General features: G+C 40.3%; 1 protein-coding gene across 2 annotated transcripts; it reads right to left on the bottom strand.

Moving 5' to 3' along the window:
• Positions 1-1,264: 1,264 nt before the first annotated feature.
• gyg1b (glycogenin 1b) lies at positions 1,265-15,786 on the bottom strand. Of its 2 annotated transcripts, XM_037756847.1 has the most exons (8): positions 15,631-15,786; positions 12,723-12,858; positions 12,420-12,594; positions 12,166-12,328; positions 5,834-5,960; positions 3,801-4,017; positions 2,463-2,507; positions 1,265-2,219 (listed from the first exon to the last, which is right to left on the bottom strand). In XM_037756847.1, exons 1-8 carry the CDS (start codon positions 15,635-15,637, stop codon positions 2,070-2,072), a joined length of 1,020 nt encoding a protein of 339 aa, XP_037612775.1. In that variant the 5' UTR covers positions 15,638-15,786; the 3' UTR covers positions 1,265-2,069. The 2 variants fall into 2 exon arrangements, with proteins under 2 accessions (XP_037612775.1, XP_037612776.1); XM_037756848.1 differs by lacking the exon at positions 2,463-2,507.
• Between the last annotated feature and the right edge of the window lie 1,647 nt (positions 15,787-17,433).

The following is a 17,433-nucleotide window of genomic DNA, read 5'->3' as shown; positions in this document are numbered from 1 at the left end:
ATATTCTCAGAGCTACGAAGTCTTCTGCAGTGTGTAGTGAGCGCGCATGCACGTGAGGTGGAGCGAGCTGAGTAAAGGCAAGCAGGCAGAGGAGCAGAGGAGCAGATTAGAGCAGAGACTCCGGTCCTGAAGACCAAAGCTACAATAAATAGACTTCACAATTTTTTTACATCCACAAGTCTCTGACACACAAGACAGACTTGGGAACAGAACGGGAAGCGAAACCGGAAGTAGACAGGAGGGAAACTTCTTGTCTCTAACTGCTCTCAAGTAATAGTTTGTGCAGTTTGTGTAATGCATGGTCTGATCATGGATGTATGGGTCTGATGATGAGACTAAAATACAGTAGCTTAGTCAAACAGACGTAGGCCTACTTCCTTTTAGAAAAAAAATAAAATTATATATATATGTCCATTAAAATATTTAATTAATAATATTAATAAGATGTTTAATTAATTAATATTTAATCAAAAATTAACTACACATTTGTATCTGTTTAAAATGTACCTTAAAGGGAGATTTGTCAAGTATTTAATACTCTTATCAACGTGGGAGTGGACAAATATGTTTGCTTTATGCAAATGTTTGTATATATTTATTATTGGAAAGCGATTAACACAAACCAATGACAAATATTGTCCAGAAACTCTCACAGGTACTGCATTTAGCATAAATAAAATGTGCTCAAATCATAACATGGCAAACTCAAGCCCAACAGACAACAGCTGTCAGTGTGTTGACTATCATAAAGTGGGCGTGTGTGTAAAGTGGAGACCTATTTTCATTCACATATCTTGAGGTCAGAGGTCAAGGGACTCCTTTGAAAATGGCCATGCCAGTTTTTCCTCGCCAAAATTTAGCGCAAGTTTGGAGTGTCATTTAGCCTCTTTTGCGACGAGCTAGTATGACATGGTTGTTACCAGATCCTTAGGTTTTCTAGTTTCATATGATACCAGTATCTTCACTCTAGCTTTAAAACTGACCAACTAACACCTACGGAAGATCGATTGTGTTAAAGAAAGTAGTGGCGCTAAAACAAATTTGCATTGATGCGTTAACTTTGACTGTCCTAATATATACAGTATACAATACTATATGTATGTGTGATAAGTTCGCTTGTTTACCATTTGATAGAAAAGAGCCGCCTTCATTTTAAAGACACATTTGCAAATTCTGGTCAGTTTTAATAAATATTTCTCACTTGATATAATGAGCAACCTCCACTAAGACCTCAGATGTTGAAGAAAAACAGCGGAGCAAATCCCAAACTTGTAATGCTGTGTTTAATAGTTCCAGATGACAGATTTTTGTGTTACAGCCAACATCCTGATCAAGTAGGTAAAACAAAAGAAAGTTAAAAACCTTCATGTCCTACAGAAAAGCTGCAAGTCAAGAACAGATCGGATGATGGCAATAGAGAGCAAGAAGGCACTAAGGAACTAGTGTATGGTTAAAAGTCCATACTATGGCCTTTAGATGTGCTGTAAACATGTTTTCAGATCTATGTTAAACAGAGGCTGTTTCAATTCAAAAGCACGAGAAATTAAACAGAGAAAAAAAAGCAATTATTAATGCTCAGAAGACTGCGAGATGACGGCATAGTAAAAAAAAAAAAAAAGTTCATGTAAGTGACTGCTAACCTTAGACACGATACAAAAAGGCCCAGTCCAACTCGTTGCCATATCCTTTTAACAAAACAAAACAAGCATTGACACCGAAAAAAAGAGAATATTGCTAAAGCTATATTGCATGTACCTTCAAAAAGTGTGAATTATTATAAATCTTTCCTGATTTTCTTCACAGTGTAACAGAACAGATACCTGTGGCAGGGTAAACTGAATAATGACAGTCTTGCATAGACAATTAAAGCCGTTGAGAAAATTTAACTTTTCATGTCCTATTGAAACGGCGCTGTCTTTGGAGTACGAAGGGGATAGTGCTGATGGAGGGAGACACTCCGCTCCATTCTAGTTCAGAAACTGCTAGGAAGGAAAAATGTAAGCTGTTTTCATGAAAAGACCTGTGGTGAGTTTGCTATACTGCAAGTGCTCTTTTGATATCCTGCTTCTTTATTTGAGAAAAGTATCAAGCTTTCTCTTGATATTATCAAATGAGTCCATTCCCATGTAGTCTGCCTGGCCTTGCTCCCATTTCTGCTTCCGTTCTTCGGAGGACATCTGGGGTTCGAGTGCTTGTGCAAGTGAAGTGGCGTCCCAGTTCTGAGAAAAAATACATAATAGTAAACAAAGAAAGAAAAAAAAAATCAATTAAGAGACACAGACAGCACAGAACATATCCTTTGCGCTCATGGCTTTTTCAAAGCACTAAACTCATCATACGTAGCCTTTCCAAATTAATGGCCACAGGCAAACACACGCGAAAGCTCTGATTCTAGAGCGGTAATAGCATTAAATCAGGCGCCAACAAACTGTTATTGACTGCTCAGCTATAAAAATACATACCCATATCTTTTCACTCTGAAAAGTGACCATGTCACTGTACTGGAACTTTATGAGATGAATGGGAAGATAGAAAAGGAAGTATATCATCCAGAAATGGAGCAAAATAAAAGGGTGAAGAGTAAAATAAATTAAAAGGTGACAGAAACAGTATGCGACAGCAAAATACATGTGCGTACATAAATATGGTACAACCAATTTCCACACATACCGTATTTTCCTGCATTAACGATTTTCATGCACCACAATCCTATTTCTGGCTGGACCGCAGAGGGGCAGCCCTACAAACGCAAAAGTCTGTCACTGACTGAGTGATGAAGTTACGATTGGTCGGCCGAGTGTTGGAGTTTCCTCATTGGACGCTGCCCTTTCAAAATGAAAAGCGGGAACAGTCCTTTGCTCACGTTTTAAGGGGGGGTCGTGTCAGCGGTTCCACCAGATACGGTGACGGAGGGCGTCTCAACACCTTCCATTAATTTCATATGGAAAGCACGAGATGCGGTCGCCCAGTGCATGGTGGTAGTGTTGCAGCGAGTTCGAGAGGGTCTGTATTTGCATATGGTTGAAAAATCTCAACTTTATGCAAACGGGCCCGTCCAGCGCAACGCGTCCGGCTCACACACCTGGACCAAGCTGTCAAGCTAAGCAATCTAGTTCTAAAATTAAACGAGATTCAGCAGTGGCATAGCCTATTTCTCGCTTAAAATGTTTTCAGGAGTAGATTTTGGTGGATTGTTTAGACGGAATAACAGAAAGTTAACGAGCAAGCCGCCATGTTGTTTCCTGTTTGTAACGGCAACCAGACAACCAGGGACCAATTAGGTGCATTCCACGATAGGGTACGTCAACGCTTGAACTGCCAGTTGAGCGGAGCAGCATGTCCCCTAGTGTCCTCGCCTGACCTGTTGGACACGTACCACTGGATTTAAAATTATAGACATGACCACTGACTATTTGTGTAACAATTTAGCCACAAATTCACAGACTGTCCGAACACGACCGAGTCTTGTTTATAGAGCTCGACAATCAGGAAACCCTGTTCAGCATGTTGATGGTCAAAAAAGTTGTAAGCTGCAAAAAGTTGGTTATGTCACAAATCCCAAAGAAGCTGTTCAATTGGCTGTGAGTTTTCATTGGCTTGTATACTTGACCATGAATATGACAACCCTGAAGTAATTCTATTAATTATCTTATAGCCATCATGAAGTGATCTTGTAAAAAGGTGAATCAACCAACCAATACATCATTTGACCTACTATCTGATGAGATAGACTGATATACCGAGTTGATGCAGTGTAAATGTAAGCCTGCAGGTCCAATAAAACAAATGTGTTCATTCACCCCTGTACATCCGGAGTGGAAAGGCTTGTCTCCATATTGCTCCTGCAGCATGGGCACCACGGCGCTGCAGTACAGGATCCACCAGTCCAGGAGGAAGGTGGGATGTGAGGTGGCCTCGTGCGCACCTCCTAAGACCTGTCTGGTTTTGGGGTCAAATGTGTAACTCCATGGCTTGGTCTGCCCGAGGAAATGGACCACCTTGGCATTGCCACCATATCTGAAATGAGTAATATAGTAAATAACAATTAGAACATACACGTTTTTTAATTGCAGATGCTTTATTATGGTTAGATTTAGTCGATTAGAGATTTATTAGTCTCCTTCAAAATCAGAGCTACAAGAGTGATTTTCATTCAGAAAATATTTTGTAATTTTTCTGATCATAAAATGGCCATAAAATATCCTGACATTATCGCATGAGACAGATAATCTGTGGAAAAAAAGCATGTTCCTCTGCCTCCCCCTAGTGCTCCTAATGGCATATGCAAGTTTTCACCACACCCAAACAAAAAGAACCAACCACAGCGGAGACGTGTTTAACTGTAAAATGAGAAACTGTGCATTTCAATACCCATACTACCATACCATTTAGTAGGCCAGAAAAAGATTTAGTATGTCCCAGTACATTATATGTCAAATGCAGTATGCCAAAAATACCAGGATGTCCTACTACACCCAGTCACATTTTGCAGCATGCTTTTCAAGCTACACTCCTCTGCACAGCAGATATATGAGCAAGAGGGTCAAAGTTCAAGACGCAATGTTATGTTCAAGTAGTATGTCCCGATTGTATGCGTACTGCATGTAACGGTACATACTTTGTAAGGGCAGATACAGTATGTACTAGAAGTAAAAAGAGAAAGTATGTGATTTGGAACACACCCAAAGTTTGTGACCCGACAGCCATGTTGAAAAAAAGAAGTCGAGCCAAACCCAAGCACCGCCCACCGACCAGAGCAAACTTTCTCATTTTACAGCTAAACAGTACACCAAGTTTCTGAAAACATTTGAGGAGAGAAACTAGGCATTACAGTAACCGAATCTTGATTCATATTTGATCAGCGCTGTCTAGACGCCTCGGCTCTAATTAGTCGTTTTCCTTCCTGTGAAATCTTGCAAATGCCGTTAGGAACACCGGAGGACATGGAGAACATTTTCTTTTTTCAGATTACCCGTCTCACGCACTACGGTCAGGATAGTGACCATATAAAAAAAAATAACTTTATCATAGTTGCTCAAAGTTACCAACTTCAGCTTTAAGGTTGCACATTGTGCTGTTGTTGTGGTATTAGCCTGCTTGTTTTGGACTACATTATGTTAAATAGTGTCTCTATTACAAACCCTGCCAACACCTACAGATATAGATTTCTTTTTAGTATTGGCAAACTGCACATGTACACAAATAAACCAGAATCTGGCCCCGGGGGGTTGTTTTGTTGCGTTTGCCAGACCTCTTAAGCAACACTATTGCTGACCACTAACAAGTAAATACATGTTTATCACCCGTGTTATCCTGATTTGGATGCCAGGAAATACCAAAACCTAAGTGCTTGTTGATGAGTTTGGTTTCTATGCAGGACAAAGGTTTTGACAGAGAGAGGCAGTGAGGATGGGGCTTAAGATTGCGTGCACAATGACCAGTCCTAAAGGCGAACATAAAAGGTCTTTAAATAAACCGCTCTATTTTAGGATTCGGTTTCAGCTGTTGGGAGCTCAGGGTGGATATCCAACCCAGCGCTGAGGCCTGCTGGGGGGATGCTCCAGCAGAGCCGCTGGAATCTTAACTGCTCATCTCGCTCGAAACCCGACGTCGTCACGACGTGACTACATTTTCATGTGATCGAGTGTCTGCTTACATATTGGCTTTGCATCCGATACGCAAGGTTTTAGTCACATTGACAAGACTCTGCTGTAGTAGAATAAAACTGGACTTGTGGAAGTATACACACTGCAGCTGCTTAAACAGCAGAAAACACCTCCAACTAATGTGTGAATGTTTTTTAGAAACATAACCTCTGTAGACCGACACTTACTGCTTGAATGCTGGAAGGTAAGTGTAGATGGCTATGCTGCTGAGGTTGTAGATGAATGGGAGGTGTTTGGATATGTCAGCTGTTGCCCAGTCGCTGTAGAAGCCATTCAAAACGCCTTGGTCTCCTCCTGCAACAGAGAACATGAGTACAGTACATTAACATACTGTACTTATCAGAAATAATCTGCACAAATCTGCAGTTTCAGATGTGGTTAAAGTCTGTGAAACCAATTAGAGTGGATAATCGCTAAACCTCATATACTGCATCATCTTTACATGGATATTTTCTATAAAATTGGATGTACATATAGTGGCATTCCCATCTTTTCCAGCTGATTTGTTTCTTCAAGTTATGCAAGAGAGAAATACTGTGTTAATCCACATTATAAATAGTGCATTTGCTTTAACAGATTTATTGGGCAAATCAGATATGGGGCAACAGATGAAGCCTGTTCTTATGCAGCATCGCAGTGAGCAGTCCTATGTTTTTAATGACGTTTTCAAAAACGTGTTTTCAGGGATGAAAAACTTCAGGTCAAAAAGAGAGAGAGAGAGAGCGAGAGAGAGAGAGTGGGAGCGCTTTTTCTCTAATTTATGTGCTTTAGTAGCATGAACTTGCTGTGAGAAACTCTGCCATGGTGGCAGAACAGCCAACCTAGTTACGAATTGCAGCTTACGAAAAGCTTTGAGAGGCTTAGCGTATGACTAGATAGCTCTTATGAAAGAGGAAAAAGCCAAGTGAGAGTTCAGTCAAATGATCCGCACACCTGTGACAGCCAGATTAATTAGGCTTTCCGCTCGCGCTGGTCAACATTAGTCAGCAGACTGCTGTCATCAGTCCAGACAAGGCGTTAGAGAAATGCTCCCACACATTCAGAACACAGATTCACTATCCTTTACAAATAGCTGTGGTTATTTGAAATAACATCTGACTTGCTAGAAGGCACAGAAGGATCTGAATAGATTTCCCCTCACTGGGTTTTAGTCTAACATCACACCATATGAAGCCATGCATGAGCACAATGTAGATTTATAGTGAGCACAGTAGCTGTACAGAGCGTTAAAGAGACATGACGTACAGAACATATCTGTCACATTATGCATTTCTGTCAACGCCCTACTCTCCACTGATGGTAGTATCAAAAATCATTGTGTTGTTGAAGGACCCTGGGGTATATATATATGGCTGGGTTCCTTGGCTAATCCACCATATCAGTGAGGATTCATTCATCTCAGATTTGACTGAGATTGATAGCCTGCGGTTTGCTCATAAGACTGACGGCTCAGTTCAAACTCAAATCTGCTCGGCAACACCAGAAACCTTTCAATAGGCTGCAGAATCATAGCCTGGTAGCAGATGGCAATGCTAGTTTGACTACTCTGTTGTGCATCTATTTTCTTACACCCCTAACTAGAGCTAAATGATTAAATTCCTCACTTGAACACACAGTAAAAGATAGTGGATTTGCACATCAAATGTATGACTGTACAACGTGTTGTCTTGTAACTTCTTGAACAATGCAACATGACAACCTCTAAAAGACATAACTGAATTCCACTGAGAGTAAAGGTTGATCCAAAGGTTGCATCTCCTATTAATTTAAATGTAGATAAGTCCAACATTCACTCTCCTTTTAGTTTTGTATTGGTCACTCCATGTCAGTGTTTCCCAAACTTTTTGTCTGGGCACCCACTTTTTAAAAATGACAAACCATCGCGACCAAATTCACAATAAGCCTTATATCTATAAATCGTGAGAAGAGCCAATATGTGCGTAAATAAATGTTCCTGACCATTTTTACTGTCATTTCGAAATCACCTCAGATTATCTTGAATAGCTAAACCAGCCATTTCGAAGAGATATATGTTCGATAAATCACAGCTTCATTTTAAGCACGTGTTGAAAACATATACACATGTTAAATACTTTATAAATGAGACCAAATAAATGCATTTAGGTGGAGTTAACAGGCTCTCATCTTTTTCCTCTCATCAGTTAAGCAAACATAATGTACGCTTGTCTTTCATATTAAATTCAATGTCATAAGTAGGTTATAATTATCAGAACAATACAAACAATCAGGCTCCCTCATTATTATTTGGTTCGCTTATTTGGTGAAAAATAATCTAGTAGTGGAGCAGCTAAATGCTCCACTACTGTATGTTCACTTGAGTTCTGTTATATGATGCTGGTCAGGTAGCATACAGAAGGTTTATCAGAGCTTTTTCACTGAAAATATCTGCTTGCTGTGTCTGGAAACAACGCTGGTGACAGCAGTGAGACTAAATCAAAAAAGTTGCCAGCCACAGAATAAAAAAAAACAAATGAACTTAAAGATGCTAAAATACCCTGTAGCGCTGAGGATAACTGTTGAGTCTGATGATTTTTATGTTTCCCACAGTAAGATATCATTTTGGTATCGCTGTTGAAACCCAGGTATTGTGTCTGTACTTGTTTTGAAAAAGATCCCAAGCCAGGCCTATTCATGACTACTCAACTTTAAATAATACAACTAGACACAAGTATTATAAGTGTTTTGTCTCTCTCTCTGGGCTGGTTACTGGAATTAGCATTGCCCTCTGGGTTAACATTCGTTTTCAAGTTTGCACTTGAGTTGCCTCAGGTTCTAGGGGGCCGACTGGAGGGCTGGACGGCCACTCGCCCTCAATTTGGCTAATTTAGGACTTGGGCAGCCCTTGTCATGGCGGTGGCTTATGTAAACACAGAACTCGGGACAGTTTGTGGTCCGGGAATACAATTGATGTTAAGTAGGTCAGTTACACTTTAAGTATACAACCTGATCTGAATTGAGCTTTTTATTATCATCTCCTCTGTTCCATCATCAAATCTGCGACTGACCAGCCAGAGCACTGAATGTGAAGCCGAGCAAAAACATGACACAAGCTCATTGACTATTCATGCAGAATTGCTTCACCTAGTGCCCATACAGTACGTCGTTTGGACGGACACTGGCACAAGATGAGATGTTGGCCTTTAATAGCACTTTCACATGGAGCTCCTAAAAAGCACAGGACTGTACAGTCTGTGCAACCACATACAGCCGCAGTTCAAAATAACACACATAGCTGCTGTTTGTCTGAACCCACACCCTCTACTGGGGATTTCAAACTTAATACGGTTCTGAGTGTCTTCATTTTGAAGGGATGAGCAGAGCTCAGCAAGAATGTGCATCCAACTCTGCCAGTTTGTCTTGGCAGCGGACAACACTGGACTCACGGATGCAGAGAGCGAGCGAGAGAGAAAGCCTCTGGGTTAAAATATTGAAATTATTTCCTGTTGTCTTTCCTCAGCAATTTTTTTTAATATAATCCATGAACTGCAAAGACACAGAGAGCTGCACGTGTACCTCATGTATTCCTTATGGTTGAGAGGAACTGACATGCTAAAGGTCAGAGCAACTTCCACTCATGCCCCAGTGCACATGAAAAGACCATCCATGGCTATAAATAAGACAGCTTCACTCATTAGCATGCCATCAGGCATACAGACAGACACCCCATTGAAATATTGGACATAAACATATAAATAAAATTACGTGAATTTTCATTGACAAAGAGGTCTTTTTTTGGAAAAATGAAAACAACAATGTTGTTTTGTCTGCGAGTGTGGTGGACAAGAATTCATGCCAACAAACAGCCAGAATGAGGCGGCACTTGAAAGCTTTGGCCACTATTAAGCAAACTAATTGGATTTTCCGATGAAGTCTCACAGATGGAATCTCTTTCACAGTATCACAAAGGAAAACAGCTTGTCATTTAATGTTAAAAAGGTTCACTGCTACTAACAAGGACGAGCCCCTGCTCTTCCGAGCCCCGCTATAAGTTGCATCCTGTTTCGTTGTTTATTCAACAACTGTTTCCTTTGTTTAGAGGCATTTTGAGCACCCCGAGGAAACAATGAGTTTGATTAGTGTCCAATCAGTATTTAGACTAGTCACTTAACTAGCTTCTTCCAGGGCTGGAGTTCTCAGTTTTCATGGTCTCATCATGTAACCAAAGTATGAAACTTTTGTAAAGCAACTAATATGTGGTTGAAAGCTCTGGAAAAAAGGCTGGTACCTGAACCTTGAGTTAAGGATATTTTGTCAGAACCCAGTTACAGTATTGCCTTATACGCTGGCTGATAAATAAGAAATTACAGTCGAGAAATGCCAAAGATACGTTTGAGGTCATTTTGAAACGGTGTTGAGATTACATAGTTTGGCAGAGAGCATTGAATTTAGTCAATCAAGTTTATGATTCAGACCCTAGCTTGGTCACTTATTAATAATAGGGCACAATTAATCAATTTTTATCAAAATTGCAATATGGCCTACTGCAATAGTCAAATCGCAGGATGCGCAATATTTGTTAAAGGTGAAATATGTGTCAAAATATCACTTAATAATTTATAATTAATACTCCCCAAACCCCCCCCCAAAAAATCATAATTTTTAGATGTCTTTCAATGAAAATGAGAAAAATGATGTCAAAATTATGATTCCCTCTAACATCGCAAATCATATCATAATCGCAATATCAAAATAATCGCAATTAGATACGTTTTCAAAATCGTGCAGCCCTAATTAATAACAAATTTAAGCTATTTCTTAAAAAAAATATATGTTTCTTTACATTATGTGCTCATTTAGTGCGTATTGATATCCGTCTTACGAGTTTCTAGCCTCATGATAACAATAAAAAACATCTCTCTGCAGTTAAAATTAACATTGACAGAAGCATGATACTGTCAGTGATTAGGTGAAGTAGTAACCTATCAATACCAATACGATATTTGAAAATATGTAATAATGATTTGTAAGTTATCAAGTCCCAGGTTCTAGTACGTGAAATCTGTTGAACACAACATTGTACTAAAGTTCTTAGCTGGTGTATTTGAAAAGCTATGTGATGCTCGACTGAGGTGACGTTATTGTATACTTTGGCAGGTCCAAGTGTTTAAAAAGGATGTTAATAAAAGCTTACTGTGAATGAATGTTCTGTCATGAGGGAAAAAATGGCAATGGATGATTCAAGTGTTAAGATTTGAGCTGTCTTATGTAACTTTATCTGGAATGTGAAGACGGTAAAGCTGCCGTATAGGAGGAGAAACACAGCACCCTACAAGTATGAACTAATGATCTTTTCAGCCGCTGATTTGAGCTGCTCAGTAAACCTGATATGGAGCCAAAACGACGACCACAATTCAGTTGACTCATGCACAAGAGTTGCTGAATGTCAACCAGCGCTCTGTGCAAAACATGGCCTCTCAAATTTAACTCCTACCCCTCCCAAGTGAGCCCCTGAGAATAACTCAGCAGAGCTAGACAGGCTGTGACAGGGGGGCCTTGTGTCCGGGCAACAGGCTCAATAGAGGCCTTACTTAGAGTAAAAGATAAACAAGCTCGGTTTAACATCATGTTACCAAGAACTCAATGTTACTCAAAGCTGGTCAAAGCCTAAATGTTTGAGCAGGTCTGAAAAAAGATTGCTGACATCAAAACTCGCTGGTGGTAAACCAGAAATACTTGCAATTCTAGACGTATTAAATCTTTTCTTGTTATGCATTTGGCAATGAAATGTCTTTTCTGAGGGGAACTTTTGACACGAATACATTTTATCTAATACCAACAGAAATAAGTTCGTAGGATAACTGAAAAGGATATATTGAGTTAAAGGAATAGGTTGGGAATATTTTGGGAAAAGCATTTATTCCTTTTTCTTGTCAAGAGTTAAGCCCGTTACACTTTTTTATTCGTCACACCCCTGGTATGTAAAGGCATTTAGATGGGAAGAGTGATGCCATTCTTATTTTGTACATGTCCGTTAAATATGAAGCTACAGCTAAGAGTTGGTTAGCTTAGCATAAAGAATGGAAACTGGGGAAAACAGCTAACATGGCTCTTCCTAAGGTTAAAAAAAAAAAAATCCACCAATTAGCAACCATAAAGCTCACAAATTAACATGTTATATTTTGTTTGTTATATTCATACAAACGCTGAGATGTAAAAACGACAAGTTTTGGTTTTATTGGGGGTTATATTTCGTGCTGGTATTGATCTTCTCATCCAACCCTTGGCAAGAAAGCAAATTGGTGTATTTCCAAGAATGCAGAACTAAAGTAGGGATGCAACTTATGAGTGTTATTGATTAAACTATTTAGTATTTTAAATTCATGTTTAAGTCTGTAAAATGGGAAAAAAAAATGCTCATTTGCAAATTCCCAGAGCCCAAGATCATGTCCTCAAACACAGTAACCTACAATATTATAAAATAAAATAAAAACATTTCAGCACAAAACTAAAGCACCAAAATGTGCTCTTGACAACTTACCATCAAAGCTGCCGTGTTCTGTACAAAACTGGAGCAGTTTGCCATAGGTCTCCATAGAAGGGCGGAAAACAAACACACCAGAGTTGAAGCAGTCGGGCCAGCCAGGGTCAGGAGCAGCTGACAATTCTTCTCTGTCAAACAGCTCATCTATATTTGAAAGCACCTAGGATGCAGGACAAACAAATATAGACAGTAGATACATAGTTACAGTACAACATCTTGATTTATTTATTCTTGCTCAAGAGAAGTCTCACCAGTGTGTCTGCGTCCATGAAAACACATTTGGAGTAATGTGTGAGAGTCCAGCAATGGAGTTTGGTGAAGGTGACGCCTAGGTCAGGCCTCTTCATCATGGCCAGGTGTGCCGTGTCGCCGCTATCCAACACGTCCACCACCCTCACCTCGTCAAAGATCCTCTTCAGCACGGCCCTAAAGATTCACAGTATTATATAATGACTAACCATCAAAAATCCAGGTGTGAAACAAGCCTTGACAAGAATGCCCAACAGGTGAGATTTAGAAATGTTGCACCACTGGTTGGGGGTAACGGTTCTTACCGGCACTGCTCCGACATTTGTGGACCGATGAGTACCACCAGCTTCCTGGATGTCTTGTGGATGCGTAGGGACTTGCCCAAAACCATGGCTCCTCGAGCATAGTTGTCATTGGTGGCCAACGTCACAAAAGCCTGATCTGTAGAGGACAGAAAAATTAAGATTACACTGATTGTCATTGATCTGTGATGTTAAAAATACTTTGTAAATAATATGTAAATTACTTTTACTTTCTACCGTAGAGAAAGTAATGTGTGGAGACTTAGAAAAGTGTCTTTTTTAAAGATTGTCTAACTTTATCTACCACACACTTCTGATCTTCTGAGTCTATTTCTTCATATTGGATTTGCCCTATCTACTTGGTGAAATCACAAATTTCCCCAAATATTTCAACCAAACCCAGCAAACAGGTTTCAGAACCAAAGTACAAAATGTGCTCCAGTTGAGATAAAGCAAAACTGTCAATCACAAGGTAGCCACGCCCAAAAACATACCTTGCTTTATGGTCTATTTTACTCTAAAATGGGACCATAATTTATTAAATGAACATCTTGCTGTATTGAAGAAGACCTGAAACTAGCAATTGAGATCATAAACTCATGTTTACAATGTTTACTGAGGTAATAAATCAAGTGAGAGGTAGACTTCTATACAAATGGACTTGGGAGTTGCCCACTGTGTCCAACAAGTGCCCATTATCATTTGTCTGTCTGACACCGAAACATTAAGTTTGACATTGATGCTTTAATTGTTGTTTGTTTTAACAACATTGTGACTGTGCTGCAAATATCTTGATATGATCTTTCATGTTTGGCCAGCAGGGATACAAAACATAATCCAAACAACAACAAAAAAGCCCAAATGTGAAACTGCAATAGCTGAAACATGCAAAAACATCTGGCAACTTAATGTTCCAATCAATCCATCAACTGTCATTTCATTTAATCAAATGGTGATTTCTCACTTGTTTAAAAACAATAAGACTTTAGTACCCAGTGCCAGATTAAATGTCTCGTTAAGGTGAATTTTATTTGCAGTGTGGTGGTACCACCACTTCTGACGGCAGGGAGGAAAATGTGTCAGCTACCTGCCAAGCCAAGCCTCAGAACAATGACTCTCCTGTGTGAGAGGACATATAAACTGCGATGATGAAATCAGCATGGCAGCTGGGGAGGTTGTGTGACCATAGCATGTGGGCCAACATGAACCCAACTTGGATTGTATATCAACCTTTAGGTTGACTGTACTACTTATAATGGGCAGAGAAAGTAAGACAGTACATACAGTACATATAAAATGTTAATGTGCAGTCAGAGTTGCCAGGAAAAGTTGCTCCGTCTAACTGGCTGTACACAGTGCCACACCTCCTTTCTCTCACACCCCCTTTTCAATTGGTACAACAGGCAGCTTTATGCAAGTTCAACCACAACCTATAGGCTCAGTGACTTTACAGTACAGGCTGCACACACCCACTTCCATTACCCCCAGTAAGATTATAGCACCAGTGGGAGTTCGGTAATGGAGAATCATGACATACAGTAGCACTGGGATTACAAAACTAAGGTCCAGGGACCTAAAGAGGGTCCACTTGCAATTATATAATTCATTAAAAAAGGTGCTATAGATAACATTCAGCCACTAGATCTTGCATTCTCCCTCCCTCGTTCCATTGCATTTACTTCACAGCAAGTCGTTGCCAGGCTCTTACCATCAATCTCAGCCATTTAATATGTTTTTTTCCCCACACTAATGGTACATGTCCACAGGGGCATTATTTATTGCAAGGTATCACCTCTCTCCCAGCATTGGACGCTTGATGGGCTGCTACTAGACACAAGGCACCTGATTGGACAAACACGCTCCCTCATTGGCTGCAAACTGGAACCAACATGGCGGCTCGTTTGGAAAACTTTCTTCGAAAATAGTTCACCGAAATGAGTGAGAAATAAGCCATGCAGTTGCTGAATCTGTCTTTATTTTGGATCGACAACGCTTAGTTTAAAAGTTTCTCTGGAGTTTTCCAAAGGCGGAGAGTCGCGTCGACGCCCGTGATTTGCATAAAGTAGCCTAGACCTCAACTTGACGCAAATGAGGAGCGGCCAACGTGAAGCGCCGTCTGTCGAATCGTGCCACCGCGCTACCAGAATGCATTGCACGGCTGCTTACGACAAAGGCTGTGGAAATGGACCATAACGGATGACCCAGAGATACCAGCGTCGCTTCACTATTAGCTCACAAGCCTTGTTAGCTTCAGCAGAGAAACAAAACATTCATTTTGGACACACCAACATTTTTTTTAAATGATTCATTCACAATCAATTTTTTCAGAAAGACACTTTTGCACTTTTCTAAAGTGCTCTATGATGTATTTAAAAAAAAAAAAATTAGACATAAAAAAATAATTTATCAATAACACCTTTAATAGTGGTCACCAGAAGAGAATATAACCTGAATATTCAGTTAATGCTTCATATGATAAGGGTCTATAGACTATTGTAACTAGTTTTACTCAACTTGACACATGCAGTGGAGCACACAGCTACATATATACATATATACAGGCTCACTGGTGTCATATATAGTAACCATGTTTCACATATATGGCCGACAGCTTCACGCTTTGAAGTCAGCTGCTTACTGTGACAGACAGCAAAACACAGTTGGATACACAGTGTACTTTTACGCATTAAACCTTGAAAACTCTGCTCTGCTGTGCAAACATTTACACCAAACTACATGCAACAAGCACCTTTAACCACGGTTAAGGGGCTGCCATGCTCACAAAAAGCTAGTTCACACACTGATATTGCATGCTGCACAAAGTCCACAAAACTCTCACAGTAAACAGTTTGAAGCTGCATGGAAACGACAGCGCAATATCGAGGTTTTAAAGTGTTAAAATGTTACATACCAGCCATGACTGAAGAAGTCGAAGCTACTTTGTAGCCTGGACTGGAACACACAGCAGTTAAGCGTGGAGCGAAAGGGCTGACTAGATCTACAGAGGTGGATTTATACCAGCATGACAGCAGCCAGAAGCAGCGTCATGTGACGAGTCTCCACACACCCACCTGCTCCTAACATGAGCCTCCACAGGGTCGGGGAGTTCAACTATTCACACCTTTACAAAGTGTTCACTGTGAATGTAGAGACACAAGTATCATTTGATAACTCTGAACAGACTTTATGTTCTTTTTGCACTCATTTTGAGAGTTTTTAAAAAAAGCCCAATCTTGACTCAGGCATGATCCCAAAGACATCTCTCTGCAGCCTTGACCTTTACAAACAACCACCCATGCTGCTAAACTTGGCTGGTGTCATCTTTACTCTCTGATAACAATGTAGAGATAGATGGTGATGATGCTGTATATGAGGTGCTGTGATTAGGAACAAGATGTTCCTTATTGTACATTTGGTGTTTTGTCGCCATCGTGTGGGATAAAGACAGTACATAGAAAGAAGAAGACAAAACAGAGGCAGGACATGGAGCTCCTTGGTCCTTATTTTTAGTGGTCTCAGTAGAGCTCTTAAGTTAATTCTCATACCAAGAGGTGTTTGCGACATGGGTCTAATACTAGGGGTAGGGGGATAATCAACTACAGGTATTTATTTTTTATATTTAAATAGAAAACGATATTAGGAGTGCACTTTAAATACACTTATACAGTAAGTGGAATATTCCCTTAACTGCACTACTGACTTAAGGGACATTATGAACACAGGTTAGGCAGCCCAGCTTAGAGGAATAAAAAATACTACAAACAATATGAAACCTTTAAAGGTACAGTAGGATTTGGTGGCATCCAGTGGTGTGGTTGCAGATTGCAACCAACTGAGTACATCTACTGCGGTAAAGTGAGCCGCCGAGTGCAAAACCGTGGTAACGCCGTTCGCCTCACTCACAGGCCATCTTGACCATGATAACCAGCCCGTTCTCATTCCCAGAGCGTCAAATACCGACGCTTTGTCACGGCCGTTGGCGTTCAATATCGGCTCACAAGGCACCCTTTAGTGCCGGTATGCGACACACCGGGCTTTCCATTAACTACAATGCAAACCAATCCGCAGCAACAGTAAACGCTCAGGGGAAGTGCCGTGGTGACGTAGTTTAGTCCAAAAAAACACAAGGCTTTCATCCAGGAGACCGGTCTTCGTGTCCCGTGCGTTACGTTTCACTTTCACTTTACAATCAGCTGTTCGTTCGTGTCCTGTGTTCACAACGTCCAGTCACATTTTCACTTTAAAAACGTAGTAATTTTTAAGCCCAACTGTGTTGTTTTTTTCCTAAAGAAATGTTTTGTTTAATTCACAATATTAAGCACCTGTTTACTGCAACTGAAAAGTGACGCCGAGGGGTCTGACAAAGCGGCAGTATGTGACGAGTTGGGATGAGGACGTGCTGTAATAACACTACTTTAGGAGCAACGCAAGTCAGATGGCGGCTGGCGGTACCACGGTTTCACAAGCATGTTGGAGAAGTACGATGGCCTTCGGGTAACGTAAAAACGCAGAAGGCTCTCTCTAGAGCCAGTGTTTGGTTTGTCCATTTTGGGCTACTGTAGAAACATGGAGGTGCAACATGGCGGACTCTGCGATGACCCGCTCCCTATGTAGGTATGAAGGACTCATTCTAAGCTAACTAAAACACAATGATTCTTAGTTTCAGGTGAATATACTGAACACTAATGAAAACATAGTTATGAATATTATATTT

Source organism: Sebastes umbrosus, chromosome 21, assembly GCF_015220745.1.
Source record: "Sebastes umbrosus isolate fSebUmb1 chromosome 21, fSebUmb1.pri, whole genome shotgun sequence".
NCBI classification, from domain to species: Eukaryota; Metazoa; Chordata; class Actinopteri; order Perciformes; family Sebastidae; genus Sebastes; species Sebastes umbrosus.
Note: the sequence above shows the minus strand (reverse complement) of the source record. Positions and strands in the feature narration are given on the sequence as shown.

Coding starts and splice junctions, on each gene's coding strand:
- gyg1b (XM_037756847.1), bottom strand. Junction 12,595..12,722: donor CAAATGTCGGAGCAGTGCCG/GTAAGAACCGTT, acceptor GTGAATCTTTAG/GGCCGTGCTGAAGAGGATCT. Junction 12,329..12,419: donor TCATGGACGCAGACACACTG/GTGAGACTTCTC, acceptor CCTGCATCCTAG/GTGCTTTCAAATATAGATGA.